Source organism: Falco peregrinus, chromosome 1, assembly GCF_023634155.1.
Source record: "Falco peregrinus isolate bFalPer1 chromosome 1, bFalPer1.pri, whole genome shotgun sequence".
Classification (NCBI taxonomy): Eukaryota; Metazoa; Chordata; class Aves; order Falconiformes; family Falconidae; genus Falco; species Falco peregrinus.
The window spans coordinates 101904904-101931346 of record NC_073721.1 but is presented as its reverse complement, the minus strand read 5'-3'; the positions used below and the strand labels follow the sequence as shown (position 1 = coordinate 101931346).

Genomic DNA, 26443 nt, shown 5'->3' with positions numbered 1-26443 from the left:
AACGCAAAACTGCAGGGCTGTTGGAGGCTTGCTTTACGCAGAGCAGCGTGTGGTTTTAAAACCACAGTCCGAGCAGTAGCTGGCGGTAGAAGCCCAGCTATGGCTCTGTAGCTGGAGCCAGGGTTAAGACGGGCTGGTAACACGTGTGCTCATGGCTGTCACAGGTAGAGGCAGAAACACCTAACAGCTGGAGCTTGACCTCAGCCCCTGGCCTATCCATGCGTTTCTATCACCTCTAGATGAAAGGACAAAAGTTACTTTATTTCCTTCTTTGAAACTATTGTAAAAACATAATAATAACAACTATACCACAGGTAAATTGAGGTGTATTCTTTTTACTTATTGCATAAACAGCAACAGCCCAAGGCACTGCCAAAACACAATCTTGCTTTGTGGGAGATAAATGAGAAGCAGTAGATCAGCTCCTTTGGGTACCAGTTGTTGTGGTGAAGCCCTGATCTTCCAGAGAGTGCTCGCTGATAATGATGGAAGCCTGGCTCTTCTACGGGAAGCTTCTCCACGAGAAAAGCCTCTCCTGCAGTGACTCAGGAATCCACTTAGTTTATTTTAAGCTTTAGAGCAAGAGTTTACTTCTTTATGTATGTGTAAGGAGGTGGTTTTACCATTTTTCCTAAGTTTGTAACACTTCAAGAATTTACTGTTGTGGGATGTGCGTCACCTAGAGTGGGAGTGGTGAATGCTGGAAAAAATCCCTGGCCTCACAGCATCCGAGGACATGGTGGAGCAAGCAAGGGCAAAGCTAAAGTCTTCCCAATTAAGAACAGGAAAAAAGTCTGAATTTAACCTGAATTGTGGGTGAGTTGCAGACAATTTTGTAGGTAGTGTCTTGTAGTCTGTCCTGCCAAAAATCTTCCATTTTCTGTGAATAATGAGGCTAGAAAGGGAGAAAAGTCAGTATTTGGGAAATGCAACTAAGACAGACGGGGAAGGGAGGTGGAGTCAACATCTCACAGCAGAATGTAAAAAAGAAAAACGGGGGGGGGGGGGGGGGGGGGGGTAGGGGGAAGAAAAGCCTGAGCATACTTATTATTATGTATAACTTCTTGTTGTTATAACTGCAATGTAACAGGTACCTGATCTCATCTGACCCTGCTGGTTTTTTTTCCTTTTTGGCATGTGATTGACTTCAGTGAATCTGGTAAACTGGTATTTTCTGTATCAAGGTATTTGCTTATCCTCTTCCTAGAAACCAGTACTTACCGCACCCCTCTTTATGGGCAGCCCTCCTGGTGGGGGGAAGATGATGCAAATAACAAGGAGGACAGAAGGCAAGAGGAACATTACTCAGGTAATGGGGGTGATTTGGGGTGGGAGAAGATGGGGGGACAAAATTTCTGTACAGTTTTGAGCTTTACTGTCTGAACCTATCCTGCTTCAAGGCTTCAATTACCACTTTTTTTGTGCTCGCATGTGCACATTCTTACGTGTGGATTGCTGCTGATGAAACCAGAATAAGGGAAAAATAAAATGTTTCCACTGAAATGTTTGAACATTAGAAACAGCAGTTGTGGAATAATTCAGTACGGTGGAATAATTCAGTATGGATGAGAAAGGCCTTGCTAAGCTGGTTTGAGACACAGTTATGCAGCAGTGCTGTATCTGTGACTGTATGCAGCCCACCTGAATAAACCACCCACTGTGTCTCCCAGGAGTTTGCTAAGAGGCACTTTAAGAGCTGATGCATTGACTGAATTTGATTAATATGGGAGCAATCTGTTCCTCACCTCATCATCCTTAGAAGCCATTTAGTCTTACTGCTCCTGTTGTGAATCTGTATATGTGAAAGGTGTCACTTGTTCAGTAAACCTGGTGTTTCTATCAAGCATATCCTTTACTGCACAAACAAGTGTTTTATTTCGAGGCACATGCAGCGTATCTGTTCTCTAGCAGTGAGGGGTTGTGATTAGCAGCCCTCCCAAGAGGCTGAAATAAGTAAGTTACTCTCTAGCCAAGAAGTTTGGGTGCTACTGAAAATATATGATTTTATCCTTGGTGATGTTATGGAATTAGGTGTTGATCCATCAAAAGCATGCCTGTGATTAGCTTTGCACACTCAGTCTTTTCCTTTGAACTGTGGAAATTTGAGTCAGTGTGTAGGTAAGTGAATTCAGCAAAGTGAAACAGGATCTTCCTTCCACATCAGCCCAGGCGTACAGAAACCTTGAAATGCCACCAGCCACGTGGGTTCTGTCAAAACAGAACTGTGCGTGTGTGAGTGTGTGCTCAGCTCTCCCTTTGGGCAGCAGTTGAAGAAAGGACAAAGTGAAGATAACAAATGTTGGTCAGGCTGCAGCAGTGCAGTAAGCACTGATTTCAGTGATGAGGCCGGAGTGTAAAGCTATCTAAACCAGAACTTGTATTTTTTCTTTAATCCATTTCAGTTAATATTTGTGAATTTAAGGTTTTCTTGTCTTTTTTTTTTTTCCTCCTCTTTTGTAGAAAGACCAAAAGAAATAACCCAACATGAAGAAGAACTGAATGGTAATATTTCTGCTTATAGAGATGCCCAAGAACAGTCTGTGTTTGCCTTCCGGAGAGAGCCAAGTTACTTTGAGATTCCAACTAAAGAATTTCAGCAGCCATCAAAATCTCCAGAAACACAGGTCCATGAGATCCCAACAAAGGATGTTGATGCTGTAGTAGCCCCCGTTGTGCAGAGTCATGCCTCTTTCACCATTGAATTTGATGATGGTACCCCTGGTAAAATAAAGATAAAAGACCATGTAACTAAATTTTCGCTCAGACAGAGAAGACTGTACGGTAAAGAACCAGCTCATACAGAAGTGATGTCAGCGGAGAGCAAAGTAGCTGACTGGCTTGTCCAGAATGACCCAAGCTTGATGAGACGGCAGTCTCCGGGAGATGATGTGTACAGTACAAAGAGTGACCTGCCAGTTCATGTGAGGACACTTAAAGGTGAGTGAATACTTCGTCAAGTGAACGTAGTTCTCTGTTGGCCGTGCAAACGCAGCATAATAAAGGGGGGAAAACCTTACTCCTGTCAAGGAGAACTGAATTTAATTATCTCAGCCAAAATTTGCAAGGTTAAGAATATTTCTTTAATGACTGTTAATGGTTTTGAATCTGGCTAGCAGGCTCTTCACCTGGCCCTCAAGTCATGTGTGATGCTGGCCTGAGGGCACTCTAATCTGGTTCCTCTACATCTATAATGCCAACTCAGCAGTAACAGTGATTGAAAAAAGGATTTTGATTTGTAAATGTCTAAAATAATTTGCATGTGGTCAGGCAGGCTGGTAAATACAGGTATTTCAGTGGATTTTCTTCTCTTGGCTTCTCCTAGCTGAAGGAATGACTTCTTTTTCACTGTAGTCCAGAAGAGGTTAAACTTGTGATCATCCTGATGGCTGTAGTGACCAGAGCCACTTGGTTGGATGACAGAAGGTCCTGACATAAAGACTGGTGACAGATTTGAGATATAAACGGTCACCAATGGAGGAAATTGTTGTGCTTGTAGAAGGAAGGTTTCTTTTAAACGAAGGCTTTTCTGAAATCCTGCTGTGTTCAAAACCTTCAGGTTTTGTGGACCTGTGTCCTGTTAAGTGTGTCACTGTGAGGAGTTCTTTGGAGATTTTCAAAGGTCTGAAGTATAGTTTGAAGCCCAGGTCTTAGTGCAGATGGTTGTCATGTGATTTTGAATGTATTTTTGCAACATTTGAGCTTGCTTGGATCTCTCTCTTGGGCCATGCACTGAACAGCTAGGAGGAGACCACTGGTTCCTGCCTTCTCACTCCCTTGCAGGCTTATGGAAAAGCTATTGTTTTGAACTGCAGCTTTAACTGGTGAAGTAATATTGAAGGTTACCAGACCTACTTATGCTTGAGGTCCTTCTTAAATGACAGCAATACCTTGCTTTCTCTTAAAGGAGTACTTGCTTGGTCCTTGCTGGAAAAAGCTCATAATATGAGGAGCTTTACCTGTTACACCTCCAACTTGCTGTTTTGTTTACAGTTTTTTGAAAAGCCGCTGTGGTCAGAAAGGTCTCACATATCCAGCCCTGGGGTTTGTTATGGCCTGGCAATGGAACTGCTTTTTTGTCATTGCTTGTTTCTAGTTCTTCCCAATAAGGGACAGAGTTGAGGTGCTCTGCTTGATTATTAGGGTCTTACTTTCAGTCTGCTGTGTCTGGGGGGGGGTTGGGTTGGGGTTTTTTTGTTACTGTGATAGTGGATTTTGTTGAGTTACTGGAGAACATTTTCAGGGATACATATGTGTTTCAGTAATTTTGCTCTTTCCTCTTGGAGAAAACTATGGAGAGTTAGGCAGCTGCTGTTCATCCTAGGATCTTCCCAAGTGATGCACAGGAATAGTAGGCTGACTGTACTTGGCTTTTTAGAGTCCATAACACATGAAAAGAAGCTGAGGTAATTTAATGCATAACTTGCATATCAAGAAATCAACTCTTTGGACATTTGATTAAAACATACAGTGTTGGTGGCCTGAGGAGTTTATCCACCTCTGCTTTGGCAGAGGACAGGGTGTTACTTATCTGCGATAGCTGTGTGACGTGTTCTTCTGGCAGGGCTAATTTTGAAGATGTCTTGGAGGCTACCGCTGGCTGCCTACCAGCTTCGAGTCTTCAGGGTTGGAGACGCCCACCATGGGGGTTCATTAGTAATATTTGTTCACTTTCAGGAAAAATGTGGTGAATGTAAAGCCTGATACCAAGACTAGAGAGTTTAGGTCTTAGCAGCTTGAGGGGATGTGCATGGTGTTCTGCTGGGGCATCCATGGGCGCGATGAGTGTTTTTCCTTGTGTCCTCACCGTTTTGCATTCAGCAGAGTTCTTAGCCAAGACCCTTTAATTTAAGAACTTTCCCTTCCAAGGATGAAGCTTATCAGCCCTCAGGGCACAATGCAAAGTTTGCTAGCTTCCTTCATGAGTGTTAGGAAACTCTTCAGAGGACTGACTCCTGGGTTGAATGGATCTTGTATTAAATTCTAATCTTTCATAGCTAACTTGCAGTAATAAATGGTCTTCACCCATGTGTCTGGAGAACTTGCAAAGTAGGTTTGAGCAGTTTTCCTTTCAAACACGTGGTATTTTAGCCAGTATATCTTGCTGCATATTACAGTCTAGAGCGCAGAGACCTCTTTCCCCCTTCTCCCGATGACAGGTTCCTGGTCGTTGACTGAATCGTGTTGTGTGCCTTCACACCCGTTTCCTTCTTCAAAAAAAGGTTTGTTTTTTGTTTTATTTTTAACTTACTTTCTCAGAGTCCTGAACTGAGGTGCTGAATGGCAGGCATCACTGATATACAGAGCAGGTTGTAAAGATGGTTGTTGCTAACATAAGCAAAAAATAATTATAAACTTACTTTAAGCTTAGTGAACTCTTAAGTAATGATTTGACTTTGCTTGGCTGGTGATAGGATGGTGTAACTCGTGGGGGTGTCGTGGTGTGATTCTTAAAACTTCAGGAAAAGTAAAGAATCCTGCAAATTCAGTGTTAGCTTCTGGTTTATTTCCCTCTCTTAGAGGGGGGTAACGTGGATGTTCAGAGGTGCATACACTTGTAACGCACTGATCTGGTCTTTCATTATGGGGATTTGATGGGAGGCAGCATGCAGGGCTTATTTACTGATCCTGCAGAGAGATTTCTGCTCTGTAACAGAGGGGCCCTAATGAGGTGATCTCGAACTACAGTAATTGAGCAGAATGGCAAAATGTCATCGTTTTTATTTAAATGGAAAAAAAGCAAACCCCAAAACTAATAGTACTTACCTAAAACAATCAGCGCTACAAAATCAGAAATCTTTGGGGTTGAAATGATTTACTGAATTGTTTTTGCATGACTTGATAGCCAACCGCTTGTGAAAAGTGGGGTCAGGAGACAGCTGCCTTCTCTTTTATTTCCTCTGATGGGCTGCAATCCCTGTACCACAGCAGGTGTCTTTGAGGTTGTTTAATCCTATCGGATTTTCTTGTTTTAACTGAAATGATAAAGTTTGACTGGGAGGTAATGACAAGGCCACAGCAACTGAGTATAGGAGAGTCAAATCTACATACCTTGTCTCCAGGCAATAGGCACGAGGACGGGACTCAGAGCGACTCCGAAGACCCCGTGGCACCCAAGGCGGAGAAGGAGACAACAACGGGCAGCGAACGTGCGACAGAGCAAACCAGGCTGCAGCGCCAGATGAGGCGTGATCCCCACGAGATGCTGCACAACAAGCAGGCCTTCGTCATCGAGTTCTTTGAGGACACCCCACGGAAGAAGCGGTCACAGTCCTTCACGCACAGTGCTCACTCCTCCCAGAGCGACACCGATCCAGGGCTGAGGACCAAGGCTGAAAAGCGCAAGAACGCAGTGCCGGCGGAGAAGCTGGGAAATGCGGTGCCGCCGCCCCACCTTGGGGCCCAAGCAGGCAAACCTAGTAACAGCTCCTCTGGGACGCAGAGAACTAGCTCCTTCAAGAGGGAGAAGACGGAGGATCGGATTAACACTGTGTCCTCCTGTGCTTCCAGAGCATCAGCCAAAACTTACGGGAGCATTGGGAGGAAGTCTAAAATGGCTCAGGATTTTATGGCCGAGTATTTGCGTGAGACTGCTCAGTCTGGGAAGCCAAGCACTGAGAAATCAGCACCTCTGCCTGTGCCGGTAGCTCCACGTGTGGTTATATCTTCAGAACCAGAGCCTGCCTCTGCTCCACCTCCGGAGGTAAAGTCTGCCCAGGGCAGGAGGAATGATGAGGAAGACAGTGTAAGCGAGACAGGCACATACACCATTGAGACGGAGTCGCAGGATAAAGAGGTGGAGGAAGCGCGAAAAATGATAGATCAGGTAAATGCTGCTTTTCTGTGCTTGGCCAGTGAGCTGAGGGCTGAAGGCTTGGGCTTCTGCACTTTGGGCTGAAGGGTCTAACTTCATTAGTTGTTGCCATGAAGGACTGCTCCTTTTTGAACTGGTTGCAGCAGGGGTTTATGTTTAGGAGTGGGAGATCATGCTGGGTGACCCGGGTTAAGGACAGGCCCCAACAAACTGTAAGATTGGTCTTTAAAAAACCCCAGCAAACCAACAAAATTGCAAACAAACAAAAAATCACAGAGTGCAAGGCAAAGTTAGCCCACAGCAAAGAGCTGCCTTGCTTCCAAAATGGGATTTGGATGCAAAAGTGCAAGAGCGGGCTTGCAACCTGTTTAGAGGAAAGACAACGACAGAATAAAGATGAGGCGTATCATGCCGAGAGCCGTGGCTGGGAGCCGCTCTAGTCTCTAGGACTGCTCCAAGCCTCTGCCTTAGCGTTGCATCCCCTCCTGCCCACCGTTATGAAAACAGGAGCTGCAGCCCATCGCTAATGCAGTATCCTATGCTGGGCCAAAGGAAATGCAGACCAAGGGCTGGTGCTCTTGATCCTTCCCGAGTGGTAGGTAGGAAGCATTTAGCTGTGCCTGGTTGGAAAGGGAGTGCTTGCTGGCAGGGCAAGTGGCAGCTAGTTGAGATAGTGAAGGGTGTAGTCTAGGGCAGAGGCAATCCTAGCTGGACCTATACTTGTTTGGATTTTGCAAAGTGACTGATAGCCTGAAAACAAAACCCCAGAGATGAGGGAGAGGCTAAAAAAAATCCACCCAACTAAGCAACCACAGGGCAAACCAAAGGTTGGCTGATTTTCAGGTTTAACTTTCATCTGCGGTCTATTATAAAAACAAAACTGGCAAGCTGCTATGAAGATTTAGTGAATTGTAGGCAGGAGAACGGTGAGGTTCAAAGGAAGCCTTAATTGAACCTGGCCGTAGAGCTTTGTATACAGCGTTCTGTGAGCCTGGATCTAGCTTCCCTCTCTTGTTTATTACATTTTTTCCTTACATCTTTGTTTGAAACATGATCGGAAGCTTTCAGGGCAGGATGTTTAAGCCACAGCAAGGCCCTAGTCCTGACGCTAGATGGTTAATTGTTCCGGTGGGGAAATAGGAATAAAAATGCCACAGAGACGCAATTATTTCTGGGGAGTAGTCTTGGCAGCTGTGTGACTCCGGCAGGCAAGCTGGCCAAGTTCTGCTCCTGGTTCTGCCGTAGGCTTGGTGCAGTGCAGATCCTGACACTCAGGAAATAAGTAATAACTGGACCTCGGTGTTTCTGTCCAGGAAGAAAGATGATCTGAATTCTGGACTTGCTGAGGTTTTGAGGTGACTTTACTTTTTATTCCACCGTTGCACATGCACTTTTTTAAATAAAAGTGAGAGTGGAGAACTTTATGGCTATCTCTTCCGAGCCTAGGCACCCTCCACAGTAGCATCTTTCTCTGAACTACTTGTAGTCAGGGAAGAGAAACAACCTCTTCTGAGGCATGGATCTTGGTCACCCTCCTAGGAAAGCCTGTTTATCTTCAGAGGGAATCTGGCCAACTAACTCAAACACTCGCCCATCTCGGAGGTGCATCCGTTCCCAGGTTCTCACGTGGCAGTGCAAGGCTGCTTTACTCAGCCCACTCTCTGCTACAGTCTACGAAAGTCCCTGGAGATGGAGCTTACCGGTTTTGTTTCTAATTCTCCATGAATGAGCTGGTAAATAGCTTTCGTGACACTCATCCTGAATTTCTCAGGGCTGAAAAGGGACTCCTTTTCAATGAAAGTTACTACTGTTAAAGGCAGCATACTGAAATAATGAAGAAGGGAGGAAAGGTGGTTATGAGTGGGATTCTATGAATAAGTGTATTTAAAGCTGCTATTGTGGAGTACAGCAGAAAATTATTTACATAGTAAGGAAGCATTGACAAGTGTTTCTGGCCTTTTGGGATCATAATTTGTGTGTGACTAGTGCTTTGTGGATTTGGATTTTTGGGTTAATATTTTCCTATTTTCTTGGGGTTTAATCTTTCCCATGCAAATACTTTTTCAGGTTTTTGGTGTTCTTGAGTCACCCGAATTTTCCAGAATCTCTTCAGCCTTTAGACCAATAATTAAAGGTGAAAAAGATGACTCTGGTTCTCATCAGCATCTAATCAGTGAAAATGGCACTAGTCAGAAGTCACCTTTGCTCCAGGCACTTGCCTCAAAAGCTGTGAGTGGGTCTCAGGCAGATGCACAGGTATGGCCAGTCCAGGTGGATTTGCTGGGATTGTAGAGGTGTAGATGGGTTTTCTGTCTGGATGGAAATGTGATGTGTAGATTGATTTCCATTTTGAGGAGACTGAGTGATGTATGTGTGAAAGGAGAGATTTTGTGGCTAGGAATTGGTTTACAAACCCTCTTTCTGACACCACCTTCCCCACCTTGTTGTAGATGTCTGCAGCATCTCAAGGGAGTCAGAAGTGGGTGTCCAGGTGGGCGAGCCTTGCGGACAGTTACTCTGACTCTGGATCTGTCTCTGTGCAGGGTGATGGAGGTGCAGGTAAGTCTCATCCTGACATTACTGTTTGAAGGTGTCTGAATCTAAGCCAGGATGATATGAAAGGCAGAAATTAAAGGCTTCTCTGCATCTGGCTGTGGCTTATTTTCTGTTTTAGCTAATGCATTTGAGGATGGGAAAGACAGAGTGAATTGTTCCCAGTGGAGTGGAGATGGAGGGAGCCTCTGGTTTGCATTTCAGAGTCATCCAAAAAGTTCTAAAATGTTAAGTTTGACATGGCTGAAGGGCACCTGGGAAGGAGGAAGATTGTAAGAGCCTTGGGTATTCAGTAGCCCTGAGCAGTGATTCTTTAGACTGCCTTGTGATGCCAGATGAAAGCCCTTTGCAACTTGCCTTGGACTTCATGGCTGACTCGTGCTTTTTTTTGCGTGCTTCTCCCGTGTCTGGCTGTGCTGAGAATTTTAGGCTGTTCTGGGGTTTGCTGTCAGATGGTGGGTTTGAAGTGTGGAGGTCAGCACAGAGAACTGGGTATGGAGGGGAGAAGGGAAGTGGGAGAACATCAGGCTCTCCTTGTAACTGGGAAGACAGCTTACAGACCCCATGGTCCTGTTGGTATGTGAGAAAGGGAGAAGAGCACTTTGTTGGCTTTTGTAAACATTTTCAACCTTCTTGTTTTCAACCTTTTTGGTTGGAAATATTTGTCATTACCTTCTTGCCATCAACAGCTGTGGATAGCTTCAGTAAAGATTAGAAGAAACCTTTAAGGTTTCCGAGTTTTACTGTCAGTTTTCACACTGTGTGAGAACCTGACTCCTGGAGTGTTTGAAGTATTACTGTCATCAAATAACCAGTTATCTTGGTATTTAAAAGCAGTATCAGATATGAAGTCCTGGCCAGCAGCATGGGAGAAATAAGGGTGCACTTTCTATGAAGTGTGTCCATACTGATAAGTCCACCCACGCTGAGGTGGTGAGCTCTAATTCAGAGCCTCTTAATTGTTATAGGGTCTTTCTCCTGAGACTTTGCTGTGGGATATGATTGCATGAGAACTTGACCTGTGAAAAAGACTATCTGTTTAGTCAAATGTGTTATGTTGTGTAGAATTGCACTTTAAAACACTGAATTGCTGCAGTGGTTTATTGACTTTTCGTCTCATTCCTGTGCCCTGATTTATTGTAGATAGATGCCAGCAATGCTTTTAGCCCCTAAGGTATGTGCTTGTACTGAGAGGAATATTATGGGAGAATGGAAGTCCCTACCTTGAGAGAGGGAAGGTGTTGAGCACTGATTCAGCAAAGGAATTAAGTGTAGTGCCTGTTTTGATAAACCTGAGGGAGTGAGCACCAGCCAGGCCCTGTTGATGTTCATATTACATAAAAGCTTAGTTCTAAGCACGTTCCTTGTGAGTACTCTTGTGGACTTGCACTTTGCAGGATCAAGCTTTTCCTAAATAAATAAACAAGTGGTATAGTTGTACAACAGTTGATTCTTGTCCACTTCACTCTCTGCAGAAAGCAGTGTAGCCCCAAAATCTGGGGAACCAGAAAACGCTGCACCCTCGAGAACAAGGCGCCTTCTTCCCCAGCTCCCACCAAGTGACAAATCGGACAGCCCCACACCCACGGTCCTGGTTTGCCAAGAGTCCTATTCTGAGGTTACCAAGAGAACCATCGTGAAGGACCACTGTGTGGAAGCCTATGGTGATCCCAGCAGCCGCCTCTTCATCCAGGAAGACTTGGATCCAGATAGCCTCAGTGATGCCAGCAGATCTGATGATGGCTTCAGCATGGAAAAAGGCAAGAAATTTAAAGAGAACAATAAAATGCTAGAGCAGATGGGGGAAGACACAAGATCAGAGAGCCGGCAGCCAGGAGCCTCCCGAGTCTCAAACACGAGAGCTGTGAGCGAGCCAGTTTCTACTTCATTCTACATTGGTGATGATGGCAACGATGCGGGGATTCCCTCCAAGCTCTCTCTGAGCATGTCCCATGCTCGAGCAGACAAAGATGGCAAGGATCAGGAGTTTTCCTTCAAGTCTGCTGGCACACCAATTCCTGGAAAGCCACCGGTCAAAGATGTTAGCGCTTACATAAATGCAGCTGGAAAAGTCGTTATTTCCCTTCATCAGAGTCTTCCTCAAGATCAGGAAAACATGGCAGGAAAGGAAGCATCATCTTTTGTTAGACAGGAAAGTTTTACCAAAGATAAATCAAGCAGTGGTGTTCCTCAAAATAAACTCCCACATATTTCAAGTCACCCTCTGCTTAAAGATTTAGAGGCTGTTCGGTCAACTCGTATGGACTTTGGTCAGGAGACTCATCTTCTTCTTAAAGACACTGAAACTGCCTTGGCAGCGCTGGAAGCCAAATTACTTGGTCAAAGCCAACAGCTGGAGCCCTCAGAAACTGCTGGTCAGTTGGAGGACTCCTTGTCAGGGGACTCAGATGTGGACACTGCCAGCACGGTCAGCTTGGTGAGTGGCAAAAACATCCCAACAAATGCCCCAAAACGCAAAGCGGTCGCGAGCTTGCAGAAGGAGAAATCTTCCTCCACGCCTTCCATCCAGGACCAGTGCGGGCAGCCCAGCGCTCGGGACAGGCTGACAGAGAAGCGGAAAACGCAAGCACCAGAAGCGTCAAACCGTGTGGAGACCACCAAACGCTTCCAGATGAAGCGGAGTGCTGGGACTCGAGGGTCGCTTGACTTCACGGATGACGAGAAGAGCTCGAGCTTGCCCTACTTGCCAGTCCCCGACGCAGTCGTGTCTGACCACGAGCACCCGGTAACCCGGCCAGTTCCCAGAAGGAAACCTTTTACTCAATCCACCAAGGAGGACCACAGCAAAACAACCTCAAATGTGCAGAAAATCCAGCAAGTTCTCACCCGTTCCAACAGTTTATCCACTCCGCGGCCCACAAGGGCCTCAAAGCTACGTCGTGCCCGTCTGGGAGATGCTTCGGACAACGAGTGCATCGATACGGAGAAAACGGCCTCCAACTCTGAAGCCACTGCTCCGGGCACCAAGCAGTCCACGGAGACGAAGAAGCTCTCTCGGCTGGACATCCTCGCCATGCCGAGGAAACGGGCAGGTTCGTTTACGGTGCCCAGTGACTCTGAGACGGCGCAGTCAAGGACGGGGTTTTCAGGCCGGAGTGTGGAGTCCTATCGGAAAACAGGTGTTTCAGAGGTTAGAGCCGCGGCCAGGAAAATAGCAGCCGCTGCCTCTGCAAAGCAGCCTTTCAGCAGGACCCGTTCAAGCAGTGTCAAGTATTCCTCCTCATCCAGTAAGTGCTTGGGCTTTATGTTTCTCTCTTATTCCCATCTTTCTGATCTATAGGCTGTGCATGGTTGCCAAGGATTGCTATCTCAGTAATACAAGTGCTGCATCGGTGAGTACAAAGTCTGCGTTAATGAGCAGTATGGAGGTTGAGATTTCCTGGGGGTTTAGAGACAGCAGAGCATCTCTGATACCCAGTGAGATAGTGGTGTGGTGTTGGCAGTAAGGACGTTGCAAATAGTGATTTTTCTTTCCCTTTTCCTGCCCCCCTCCCACCCCCGTTACTTTGTTCTTTGAACAACCCATTGCCGTTTGACAGAAGCATCTTAGCCATTTTTCTGTTAAAAATGTAGAATTTAGTGCCTTTCCAGTGCCACAAGGAACTCTGTTCTGTTTTACTTCGACTTCTAAGATTCAAAGTTTGCTCCCAGAGAGCTTATAATGGTGTTGGTGACAGCTGATGTCCAAGGTGGCAGGTTTTAAGGCATCTGAAACAGGAAAACAAGAAATGGATGTCCCTATGTTGTGAAGGCTGTCCGTTTGTTCTTCCTGTAAATGCAGACGTGGAGCTGGACACCACGTGTTGATTGCTCCAAGAGATTGCCGCTACTGTGTATTTTCATTCACTTTTGCCATAGGTAAGGCAGGTGCGCAGTTGTGTTTCCTACGAGAGGGAGGACTGGGGACTCTCCTGCCCTACAGCTGTGCACTCAGCAGACCCTTGCAATATCAACATTTGTTGTATTGAAATCAACCTTTGATTAAGAGGTGGGGACAATGCAGTTGACAGCTCTAAGGTCTTAACTGGTAATCACAGATTGTCCAAGTCCCAGTCTATGCCCGTAGTCCTTGACCTGCCATGGAAGTGGCAAAGCGGATCTGTCTGCTTAGGTTTTTAGGAATGACGGGGGGCCAAAGGGACAGGCAGAACCCTTTGGCTGGGTTCCTCAGGTCCGTTGAGAGGGATGCTATTTTCAGCAGATCTGTGTTCTTGGAAGGGGTCTTAGGGTTCTGGATGTGTCCTTTTCATATATTTTCAAACAGTTGAAATAATTATCCTTCTTGCAGTGTTCATTTTTATTGCATGCTAAAAATGTTATTTTCTGCTACTTTTGATTTGAATTGTTTTAGTGCATCCAGCTTCCCTTTCATTTTAATGTTTTTTTTCTTACACATTTAAATATGCATGTAAATCAGAATGTGAATAAGCTAAGAGTATATACAGTCTCTTCTCTTGCCTTTTTTGAGATAATGCTATTATTGACTTCTTGTTAAACAATAAGCAAATTAAAGCAAAATAACGTGGTCAGACTTTTCCGAACAGGAGGCACTCTTTGTGCTCCCTCTGCCTTTGGACCACAGACTTCAAATCATTTGGAGAAAAAATGATAAGTGTTGGCCAGTTCTTGCTTTAAATGAATTGGTTTTTGATTTCTAGAGCTCTGTAGCAGCATGCTAATACCTTTCCTAGTCTGTAGTTGCAGCAGATTATGCTAATCCTTTCTTTGAGATAGTTGCTTTTATAATACTAACCTTCTAATGCCTTGATAGGATTGTGGACCTTGCACAAGCTCTAAGTATACTAGTGTACTTCATGCTTCATCGTGCTGTACCAAGTGTGTGATGCATGTTCCTCTACTAACGCTATTAAAAATATAGTGAATCATCACCTAGCACCCTGTTCCTGGAACAAAAGTGAAATGCTGATAAACTGACTTGCTGCATTTTGCCATCAAGACATTTTGTAGCATGATACAACAACCTTTGAGAGCACTGAGTGTCAAGACTTGGGAGTAAGGAGGCAGATGTGGCTGATTCATTCAAGGATTTCTTAAAGTGTTTAGCTAACCACAACAGTTTCCAGCTCTCCTGGTGGGAGAAAGTTAATCTTGCTAACAGAGGAACAGAGTGAACTCTCTGTCCATGAGACAAAAAAATGCCAGTAGATTGTCACACCATCTGAAGTAACTGTATGTGAAATAATCCAAGTTAATCCAAGTTACCAATTCTGAAAGCTAAGAGCCTCTTTCCCCTGCTCCTTTGTGTACATGATTTGTTTATCCAGTGTAACTTGAATGGTACTGAGGGAGTTGATTCTGATTTCTCTTTGCATACAAGGATGAAAAATGAGGCTCTTCTTTTTAAAATTGCTGTTCAGTAACAGGGTGACCTCTTGATTCTAAACCTGTGTTTAAAAAAAAATAATCTCTGTTGATGGAATATAAGCAAATTTATTTTTTTCTCTGTGTGTATATATTTTAAGCCAAGATACTTACTTAGCTGTAGCTGAGATAGCAATGTCTAGGAATACTTTTTCCACTATACAGTAGTTATCTATAGTTTCTGCATCTTACATGCCAAATTTGTTATTTTTGTTTGTGTGATCTATGATGCTTAATTTGCTTGCAGTGTTTCAGTGTTACAGTAATCTTGGTAACACATTGAAGGATTTAGGTGTTGTAATTTTAAGTAACTTGGCTGGTTCTGTGTTTGGTGGGTCTTCATTCTCCAGGGAAGGCCAGAAGGGAATGATGCGGTATCCATAGAGAGTGTAGTGAGGCAGCGAACACCGGGAGCCCAGTTTTCAAATAAGGACATCTTGATGCATCCCGTGCAAGGAGGACCTGGGTGTCTACAGATCTGCAGAACCAGTTGGGATAAGTGGGCAGCTTCCACTTGGCTCCAGGGGTTGGAGCTGGTCCTGACTGTGTGAACACTCTTTCTTGTAGTGTCAACAATGGTGATTTGCGAGGCAGGAGGTGAACGTGGGGGTGTGGACTCTTGCAAATAACACCAAGCTCCATAGTCTGTTCTTCACTCGCAAACCCCCTCCTTTTGCTTGTACTCGCAGCTAATTGCAAAGGTGTCTGCAGGCTTGAAAATTGGGCTCTTTTTAGAAAAGGACTTCTGTGGGGCTATGAGGAGTCTGAAACGTGTGCTGCTTACACACAGAGTTTCTGTGCATGGAAAGCCAAGTCTCTGGTAGTAATTTACTACACTGGAGTTGTTAGCATAGTCATTTTGCTTTTCCATTGGAATTTTCTACTCCAAATTTGCATAGTGAATGGGAGCCACAGAAGTGCTCAACTTTGAAATAAGCTCTCAGAATGTGCTGTTTAATTTAAAATCTGCACAGAAACTCTCCTTTCCTTGTGCTCTTGGGCTAGTTTTGTGTTAACCTTTTTGCGCTTTTGTAGTTATTTACTACTTTCCCTGGTCTGAAACCAATTCATTTTTTATAAGCATCGAGGCGGAGACCACAGGGTTCAGATTACACTTCTACTTCGGAGGAGGAATATGGCTCAAATCACAGCTCCCCTAAACACAAACGCTCCCATACTTCAACAGCCACACAAACACCGAGGATGCGTGGCTCTGGGCTCAGCAAGCAGAAGCACAATGGCAGAGAAACGGATGAGGATGAAGATTTCGATGACCACCCTGACCCCTACAACTTCATGGCGCAAACAGCAGAGATAGCAGAAATAGCCAGGTGAGGTGGGGCTTTACGTGTTGACTCACGTGTTGGAAATGGATTGAGTTTTCCCTGGTGTTCAAACCCAACCCAGGTGTGGAGGCAGAAGGAGAGGCACTCTTCCTGTTGTTTGTGTGTCCCCCATCTCCTTCATATCTGATTATTGATTAGGTAAGACTTGGAAGGTTTTCATGAAGTTTTACCGCCTTGAATGTACCTTCTCTCTGGAAAATGCCAAGGTGCAGGGTATTGTATCATGGCCTAGTTTCTTGTGCAAGCTGTGGATGGGTCTCCTCTTTTAGCTCAAAGTCTGTCAAAAGTTGGAACTGTTAGACCTGCTTACCTGCTCTCTGCTGGAAGCCAGCGGGTGAGCGGCTGATGTGAACTGTCCTCATTCTCCGCAGAGGAACTCAGATGGATTAGTAAAGACTGAGTGTGTAAACTGTCAAAGCTGCTTTGCCTGGAGCCAGCAAGGGAGCAGTAGGCAGTTGCTGCAGGACAGAACCCTCTTTGCTTGGTACAATTGAATCCAGATCCGTCTAGGCCCTGTATATAAATGAGTCGTTGCTTAGCTTGATGGCCCTGGATACTGTGTCTACTGGTGGTCTGATGGTTGCCCGGAGGACCTTGGCGGTAAAGCAAATAGATTCTTTTTTTTAAACAGTGGCATTTGAGGTTTGACATCTCTAATATGCAACTGTGTTATGCCAACTTTCCAGAAATACTGGTCACCCATTGTACTGGCCATACTTGAAATACTTTTGACTGAGGAAACTGTCTTCTGCCTGCTTTTGGTCAGCATTTCCATATGGCTTGCCACACTCATCTCGAAAGGGCTTTTCTTGCCTGAACCATTGCTATCAGGCTGCTGGAAACGTGTCAGCCTTCAAACTGGGCTGCATTACCGGTGCCGCACCAAGCGTGCATGTGGGAGACGCTGGCTTCCCTCCTCGCAGCATTCCTTGCATGGGAGAGCGCTTCTCGCAGCAGCTGTAAATAAAAGGTTGCATCAGACTTGTCTGGCGCTGCATGTTGCAGGGCTCGGTCACGGAGTCTGCTTCGTAATTGCAGTTCTGATTTCCGTTGCTGCTCCCAAATTAACTGGGAGGGGTTTACAGGAGTCAGACAGAGTTAAAAGGGAAAATGCCACTTGTTTACAGTAAGTGAATCACATAATGGATTGCCTTCCGTGACAGCGCTATACAGACCAGCAGGGAGAGGGAGCATCTTAGGCAGGCAGATCAAACTGCTTTGTATTAGTTCAATTATGCGTTTTCTTCCCAAGGAAATATTTTGATGAACTGACAGTTTTATCACGTTGGTTGTTTTTTTCATTTGAAGAAGAAAGTGTCTTTCAGAGGAAGCAGGTTAGCTGTAAGATTGTTTCTTTTCTGAGACGCTTTTCTTTAAAATTACCACATCTGCTTTTGGTCTGAACGAGCTTTTTTTTAAGCTCTGCTAGCAACAATGCAGAGACAGAAACTGTTTTTGGGATCTAGAGCAAGTAGAGCAGTGTGCTGCAGTTGCTAAGTGTTAACTGGACAACTGTCAAGGGAGTTGAGGTTTTGAGACTTGGTTTCTGAAAACCAGATCCCTTAAGGTATGCCATGCTTACCCTGGTAACCCCTCAGCCCTTCTGGAGAACATGGAGGCAGATTTTGCTTTACAGCCTATACAACACAAGGAAGAAGGAAAGAAAATTTGAGGGTTTATTATTTAAGTAACAAAACAAAAAGGTGGTTTTTTAATGATATGGGCTTCTTAAGGGAAAACAAAGAAGTCCCAAGAAGAAAAACAGTTCTACCAAAAAAATCAAAAAAAACCCAAACCCAAAAAACCCCCTGAAGGAAGTAGAGTGGATGGGTGGGACAGCAATAACACTAAAGCTTCTGTGTGGATTGTCTCCAATACTTTCTGGTAGCATGTAGTCACTAGAATTTGCTTTTTATCAAATCTCTACTTCAAAGCACGGTTCAGGAGGGGAGGGGACTTATTTTGTGTGCAGCCAGAATGTTTCTCGGCACCCTGCCAAGGCACCCCAAAATAACCTGCTTTCCCTAGCCTCTGCAAAGGTTACAGTTCCCACAAATGTTTTATGGCTTCTCTTTTTATATTTTATGAATGTGAGGCTTGTATCATGTGTCCTAATGGCTCTGCTGCATGCCCCGTGCTTTAGACTCAGCCAGACCTTGGTGAAGGATGTGGCCATACTTGCCCGAGAGATTCATGATGTTGCCGGAGATGGGGACTCACAGAGTTCATCAGGGACGGGACCAAGCACCTCCCTCAGCTCTGTGCCCAACACTCCTGCTTCCACCATATCGGCCAGAGAAGAGGTAAGATCCCGAGTGACAGAAATCTCTGCCTTTGAATGCTCGTAAGTATGTGGGGCACAATTGTGGGGGGAGACCAGGGCAGCATCCCCAGTTGCTGCAGCACTGAAAAATCCTCATTCCCCATCCTCTTAAAAACCACCACCAGCAAGACTGACTGCAGACTGTTTAGGGTGCTCTTTATTTTGCCCTCCTCTGTGCTAACGCCGGCCTTGCCAAGAGGGAGCCCTATTTCCTAAAGATCTCATGGCCTCTGATTGGACTTTGGTCCCTGAAGTTTGCATCTGAGGAACAGGATGGTGTGTGCCGTTGTTCCAAGGAGCCAGAGCCTCTCGCCTTGTTCAGACAAGGCACTGACCATGTGCTCTGGCTACATGCTCTGTACCAGCTGTGTATTTTGTATCTCTGCTTTGGGCTTTCTGCCGGGGCTGTTGAAATGCTGGGCAGGTCTTACCTGAATCCCTTCCCTCCATCTTTGTGTCGTTGGGCGAGGCCAGGGACTCGCTCTCCAGCCAGAGTGTTGAGCAAGGAGAGCAGTTAGCTGGGGAAGTGTCTTCCAGCTCTTCAGTGGAGCTGTGGCATCCTCCTGGGCTGTGTAGCACAGTTTGTATGCACTGGAGTGGGGAGAAGAGAAGTAATTTCTTAATTTGGCTCACCAGTGCTGTGGCACAGGGACTCAGCTCAGACTTGGCTGCAAGGTCACCAGGAGGCTTCAGCTGCTAAATGCTGCTGTTTAAATCTAAATTCCCTCCTGTCTACCACCATCATGGGCTTAAAAAAATACACAGCTTGCTCTTGTCTGCTGTTCAGATGGGCCTTTTGGCCCCCTGTTGTCTCACTGTTGTAAGCATTGCAGGCCTGTCCTAAGCAGGCTTCAGAGCTGAGGACCAAACCCGTCACCCGCTAAGGGAGTACTTGGAGGCCCTGCGACCCTGCTGTGATCATCACTGCGACCCTGCTGTGATCATCACTGCGACCCTGCTGTGATCATCACTGCGACCCTGCTGTGATCATCACTGAAGGTGCAAAACAAAATTTTAGGGAGATTACCAGAAGATCAGGGAGTGTGGCTGTGTTAAGCCAAGGTCAGCTGCAGCCTGCTCAGCAAGGGTTTTTTTTCCTGGGGCCCTTTGGAAGCCTCAGTGCACAAATGTTTCACAATAACATCAGGCTCTGAGATAAAGTTGTTCTGTTGCTTTGTTTGCTTGTGAGCGCCACACCCCCAAAACTGCCTTTTGTATTATTCTTTTCCGAGCAGTTCAGGTGACGTATCTACCTTACTTCTGACTTGCAAATGGAAGTTTGCTGTGGGTTGGTAATGCCCGTACTCCTGTTCCTGCCAGAAAAGCAGCATACCTACCTTTTTGTGGAGTGCCACTGAAGGGTACCACCGTAAGTCAGGTCATACAGAGGACTATGTCCTCTGCTGGTAGAGGAAGAGGCACCTGTGAAACGTGGCGTTTCTGCTCTGTGCAGAATGATGGGCTCCAAAGTGTGTGGTTGTGATGCTGAATGGCAGGATCACAAAGCCAGGATTGCTTGGACCCAAATTGAGGGCTTCTCTGCTACATGGCTTTGCGGCGCTGCTGGGTGGGACATGCCAGTCAGCCCCTTCAGGAGTATAAAAATAGTCAGGAGAGCAAATGTAGGGCTGTGCTGTAGGTAATGCTCCTGGCAGTACCCGCTGCTAGAGCAGTTTTTGAGATCTTGCAGTGGCGTGAAGGAAGAAGCAGTGGCAGGAGCCATGAAGACAGATAACCCTTGGTGTGTCCAGCCAGTGGTGGCTGAAACCGCCGTAAAGGCTTTTAACTAGACTCGCTCCAAATAAGGTTGGATAGCACTGTGATTTCAGCAGGGCCAGGTGCTGGGGGGTGTTTGAGTTACCCCCAAAATGCCACTATTCATCAGTGAAGCTGCCTTATGTTAGTGATAACCAGCAACAGGTTAAATCAGCAGGATTTCTGCTGGCTATGCTGAGATGTGGAGTTGAATCCCAGATAGCTTGGGATCCTGAACGGTGCATCCTAGGGGTCCAGTTATGAATGGGAGCAATTAAAAGAAATACGGGTTTAATAAACGTGCATCTCATCTTTGGAACTGGACTAGAATCGGCAGACATGCTTCCCTCAGTCTAAATACTGCTGAATCTGTGCCAACACAATTATTTTTGGTTTAATGCAGGGAAGTTGCTAGGAAATATCTGAAGATCAGTGTGTGTGATGCTAAGCGCTGTGAATTTTGTGTTTATTAAACAACTTTATATAAAATATTCTAAGAAATGACAGTGATGAGAAATAGCTGCTATAGTTGTAATAGCAGTGTATTGAAACACCTGATAAACGGAAGTATATGAATAAGAACTGTTTGCTGTGTTTGACTGTTTCTTATACTGCTCTGGCTCCTGCAGTGTTGTATACCATTCTGCTAGTTCTTGACTTTCTACTGCTATTTATGCCTATTCTAATAAAGTGGGGAAGAATAAATGCTGATGCTAGAATCATTTTTAGGGTTTAATTCGTACCAGAAACTTCACTTTGGACCAGTGTGTGGGACAGCATTTCTCAGCCTCAAATGAATTGCTTTTTATATTCCTTTAAATATGAAGTGTCCTCGTTTCAGCTGGGATAGAGTTAATTTTCTTTTTAGCAGCTGGTATAGTGCTGTGTTTTAGATTTAGGATGAGAGTACTGTTGATAACACATTGATGTATCAGTTGTTGCTGAGAAGTATTTACACTAAGTCAAGGACTTGTCAGCTTCTCATCCCACCCCAGCATCGAGCAGGCTGGGGGGCACAAGAAGCTGGGAGGAGACGGAGCTGGGACAGGTGACCCAAACTGGCCAGAGGAGCATGCTGTACCGTATGGCATCGTGCTCAGCGTATAAACTCGGGGGAAAGCTGGCCGGGCATCAGTCGGTGGGTGGTGAGCCATTGCATTGTGCATCACTGGTTTTGTATATTCTAATTCTATTATTACTATTATTATTCCTTCCTTTTCTACATTATTAAACTGTCTTTATCTCAACCAATAAATTTTACTTTTTTCCCTAATTGTCTCTTCTGTCCCACTGAGTAGAGTGGAGTGAGTGAGCAGCTGTGTGGTGTTTAACTGCTGCGTTGCACCATGACACAAAGCCTGGTTAAAGGTTAAAGTCATCAGTGTTCTCTTAAAAGTTAAGATGGAGCCTTAGGTGTAAACCTTATTCTTCATGTTCTGTCCTTTCAGGACTAGTGTTGGCTTGGATGTTTGCCAGGGAGGTTTTCAGTTTCCCCAATGCATGTTTGGGGTAGTTTTGTTTGGTTTTGTATCTTCAACTGTATAGTTTATAATAACCTAAATTCTTGGCATACTGAGTTAAGTACTGCTACAAATTAAGCAAAACCTCTTCAACCAACCAAACCAAACCAGAGTTCAGCAAGGGTGAAATCTTCATGAATCCTGTTTACCGAAGCTCCAGGTTGTTTGGGATGCCTTGGGTTGTTGGTGCGTAGGTTTTACAGGATCCAGCTTTCTACAGAGCTGGGCAGTCAAGAATTGCAGCTGCTGCAGGTGTAGTCAGGTGGGTCATTCCAAATCACTGGCCACTTTGCAAATTTTGGCTCTGTGTGAAATTCTTTTAGTTGGTCTTTTTTTAAAGTTGATGACGTATAGCAAAAACTTCAGAGCCCAATTTAGTTTCTGAAGTTATTGTTTAACTTAATACTGGTATTGGTATGACTAGAGGAAATGTTTGTGGGCGTGACAGAACAGAAAGCGTGAGAAGAGTCCAGGTCACACATGAAAATCTCCTGGTTGTGGTGGAGCTGGTGCTGTCCTCACTGTGTTTTCAACTGGTTGTGCTGAGAACTGCTGGACTGTAGGAATATCTCATTCCTTCCTGATGCTGTTTCACTGCCGTAAGCAGCCTAACTTACTGGTTCTGCACTTCATGAAAGGATGCTTAAAGAAGAGAAGCTTTATTAGCTAAGCGTTTTTGGCTTTTGTGCCCCTGTACCATAATATTTCATACCTTCTGCGTGTGTATAACCCAAGTGCTATTGCACAGAGCGTGGGGAGCCTGAACCTTGGATGGCACATGGTTTCCTCGCAAGAGCTGTGTGCTTTGCCAACCAAAGAGCCTCCTGGCCGTATGTTTAGCCCGTTCTTTGTGCTTGGAGGGCTGCTGGATTTCACTTGGCACAGTCCGTTTCCAAGTAACTGGGGAGCTGCCTGAGACCGCCTCTGCAGAACTGGTTGGTGACCAGGACGCGGGCTTCAGTGCATGCCAGGGGTGGGCATTGAGTGCTGGTCCTCGGGAATCTGCTTTTGGGAATGTCAACCCCAAATAACCCCAAACCATGTGTTCTCTGATACTTGCTGCCACAGTCACTCACTAGCATTGATCTCTTTGTTTCTGTTTTAACACAGATTGCTCGTAGATCTTTTCGGCTGGCATATCCATCTCAGGTGCACTTTCCATCCCATTATTTTTGTATCTCTGTCTTGTCGCTGTTACTTTCCTGCCCTTCTTTTAGAGGTTTTGTCTGTCAGTCAACCAAACAGGAATAGCTGTTTTATCTTTTCTGTTCTTCCTGTTAATTAATTTGCATTATCAGTGGTTTTGTATTGCTTTTTCATCTCTTCCATGTGTTACTAATTGGTTTCTGATTAATTTTAGTGTGGCTTTAATGTTGCGTTGATAAATTAAAACATGAGATATGGGAATACAGGACCTTTTTGAGTTTTAGCTAAATTCAAAAAAGGCAAAGATGTACTTTTCAAGTACACGTGCAAGATTCAAAATTATAAAATAACCCCACTGAGTTCAGTAGGATGACTCCAGTGGGTAGACATGCTTGCAGGATTGGGGTCTAGTAATTTGCTTAGGAACCCATACCTGTCTGAACAAGACTTAAATGAATCAGTGTTCCTCTGGGGCTTGCCTGAAAATCTGCAATACCTGCAGTGAGTGCCTGTGTGCCTCCTTCCCTACTAATTTTTAATGACTCATTACTCATTATTTCCAAGTTGGTGCAGCACATTCCAGAAGCAAGTCTGAACTACCAGAAAGTGCCTCCAGGATCAGTGGAACTGAAGGATTTTGACCAAAATATGAACGATAATAGAGAAGAGGATGCTTCAAGAAAAACGAGGACAAGAAACCGTGAGGAGGCAGGCCACCTTTTTCTTTACTTTATATATGACATTGCTTTAAGCTGCAGTATGTATACCTGTTCTTTCTAAGCTGCCAAAAGAGGCAACTCAAAAAAAAAAAAACAACCCACAAAAAACAAAACAAAAAACAAAAAACCCCAAAAAATGCAAACCAAAACCAAAAACAAAACCAAAAATACCTCTCAAGAGCCCTGAATTGTAGGTATAGAAACAGTGTTTAAAAAAGAAAAAATAAAAAAAAAAAAGAAAGATTCACCCTTCTTGACGATGCTGACTGGAAGTTTCCTTTTCTGTGTAAAACTCCACTAAAACCTGAGGCTTGGTCACTTGTTTTTCGGGAGGAGGCATTCAGTGTCGGATTCGGGAGGAGGCATTCAGTGTCGGAGCCTACTTAGGCTGTTTCACTTCTATTTTAGAGAAAAACACCAAAACCTTAGCTTTGAAATCTGCAGCACTGATAGTTTAATGGCACCTTACTTTTCTGCAACTGGCATCCTGGTTAGAGCTGCCCATGGAGCAGCAGTGGCAGAATCTGGACCTTAGGAGGAGTTTCTGCAGCTGGGCTGGAGTGCTGTAGCACACCTGGCTTGCTGTGCCATGCCGTGCAGAGAGCAAGCCACTTGTTCTGATTTGCTTCCTCCAACATACGCAATTTGATGCGATTCTTCTGGGCTGAGAGAGCAAGGTGACCTGGAAATCACTGTGATGATGCTAAGGGGTGAGGAAGACTGGCCTGAAACTTGAGGCTGGGGATGGTGCTGGGCTGAGGGGTAGTGGGGTGATGCGGCAGGAGAGTGAAGTGCAGGCTGCTGCTGCAACGCTCGGCTGTTGCTTCTGCTTGCTTTCTGCCTGCTGGCTCTGGTTGGGAAGGAAAAGCTGAGGCAGAGCAGGCAGGAGGGGAGAGCTGGACCAGCACAGTCACTGCGCTGCTCTGGAGGAGGAGTGTGACTGAGCCGGGCTAACGAAGGGGGAAATTGGGCTGAGCCCCTGGTACTGGTACTGCCCCTGCCCTGCCCCTGACTTCGAGCAATCCCTCACTTCCATGTGGAGAGGTGCCAAGGCTGAATAAAAGGTGCAGGTTCAAAGTGCCACCAGCTGATGTGGGCTTTCCTGGCAGAAGCCCGGGGGCTCTGCTGAGCCACAGGACTTGAATATTTGGGGGTTGGTGAGTTGTTGTTGTGTATTTTAATAAAGCAGAATGTAACATGGTGGGATACTTGGCTGCGAAGGTGGCTTGAACCCATATAAATAACAGTAGATTGTTTCAGTGCGACTGCTTGTGGGACTTTTTTGCATTGTAATTTGGCTTTTGAGGGCTTTTGGTGGGGGGAGGTGCCTGTGAGGCTTGGAAACTCTTAAGCTTTTTCTTTCAGAAATGCTTAAGTAGTTACCTTACTGCAGACAACTCTGTCTCTCTGTCTCTAGAAAAAAAATCTGAACAAGTTAGTATTAATCTTTTTTGCCAAAGTGCTGCAACAAAGCCACACGTCATCTTAATCTCCTTTGAGCTTCAAGTATCGTCCACATAAATGAAGACGTTTGAGTGGAGATTGTTTGTTGTAAAAAAAATTCCATTTTTGTAATACGCCGCTTTTGCTGAAAGTTCTCTGATTTGCCCCTATGTTTTAGGTCATCTTTGACAATCTGATGTTGAACCCAGTGTCCCAGTTATCACATACGATCCGTGAAAATACAGAAAATCTAGCTGAAAAAATGAAGTAAGTAACTTTTTATCCCTGGCCTGAAATGTTGACTTGCTGCTGAGTTTGTTGATTTACAGTTGTGGAAGATAGTACATTGTCTCCTTGGAAAGCAGGGAATCTCGATGTAGGAAACTGTGTGTGAATGAGGGGAAATATGATTATTTGCCGTGTCTTTTCCTCATACGTTTGGCCTTTGGAGTTTTAATGATGGATTTGTAATGCTTCTTGATGCCTTAACTTTTAAATGTTGCCTGTGCAAAGCTACAGCAGAAAATCGGTGGATTCTCTCCTCTTTCCTTTTCTGTCCCGAGTCTCTCAGAAAGCCTGCAGGTCACCAAGTTTGTGAAATCTCTCCATACCTTGTTGTTGCTCTAGAAGGCACCAGTTAGGGAAGGACTTTAGATTGTTCCTAAATCAACTAAAAGGTGCTTTGTCCAGTTGCTAATCCACTAATCTTTGTTGCCACGTCTTGTGATAATGAAGTCTTTTAAACAAGCAGCTTTTGAATGGCAACTTTAAGACCTGCTCTGCTTCTTGTGCTGCAGGATTCTGTTTCAAAACTCAGAAAGCACCTGGGAGGAGATGGAGGCCAAAATTAATTCAGAAAATGAAGTGCCAATTCTGAAGACATCAAACAAGGTAAGACCATGCAAACAAGTGAAATACTGAAGGCTTTTGTCCATGAAAGCTTTGTAAGAGACCAAAACAGCAACCTCTGGCCCTTCTCAAATCTGTTTCTGAAATTACTAGTCCATTTGCATGTGTTGAACTGCTGTGTGTTGTTGCTGTTTGAAATGTGACAAAGTGAATTCCTTCAGCTGTTGTGTTTCACGAGCTCTTACCCTCTCCCTTCTGTGGTTCATCTTCAAAGACCCAGCCCCTTAACAGATGTTCAAGTTCAGGGTCATTAAGCCTCATTTAAACATCTACCAAAGCATCACCTACCATGTGGTTGCCACAGCTTCAGTTGTAGACAGGTGGTTATCATGAACGTTTGTTTTCTTCACCTGTAACAGTTTAATAATATGGCAATAAAAAAGCTTCAGCCCTAGGGTGTTGTCTGTGCTCTTGTGACCTCCTGTTGTCATTGATGGGGACTGCCAGTAAGGATTTAAGGACACTCATGGACCCAACAAACACGGCTGATGCTAGTGTACGCGTAACACTCTGTG

At 45.0% G+C, this 26443-nt stretch overlaps 1 protein-coding gene across 8 annotated transcripts in view; it reads left to right on the top strand.

Moving 5' to 3' along the window:
• Positions 1–26443, top strand: part of CEP170B (centrosomal protein 170B) — a 60508-nt gene that overhangs the window by 28713 nt on the left and 5352 nt on the right. Inside the window, exons 3-15 of one of the 8 annotated variants that reach the window (XM_027779377.2) lie at positions 1208–1309; positions 2461–2937; positions 5157–5219; positions 6060–6823; positions 8879–9067; positions 9262–9370; positions 10840–12612; positions 15954–16098; positions 18257–18416; positions 22822–22860; positions 23422–23565; positions 25198–25286; positions 25817–25910. In XM_027779377.2, coding sequence (XP_027635178.2) covers positions 1208–1309; positions 2461–2937; positions 5157–5219; positions 6060–6823; positions 8879–9067; positions 9262–9370; positions 10840–12612; positions 15954–16098; positions 18257–18416; positions 22822–22860; positions 23422–23565; positions 25198–25286; positions 25817–25910 — 4148 coding nt within the window. Of the gene's footprint in view, positions 1–1207; positions 1310–2460; positions 2938–4211; positions 5220–6059; positions 6824–8878; positions 9068–9261; positions 9371–10839; positions 12613–15848; positions 16099–18256; positions 18417–22821; positions 22861–23421; positions 23566–25197; positions 25287–25816; positions 25911–26443 lie in introns of those variants that run through there. The other 7 variants (XM_027779373.2, XM_027779375.2, XM_027779378.2 and 4 more) reach the window with 7 other exon arrangements.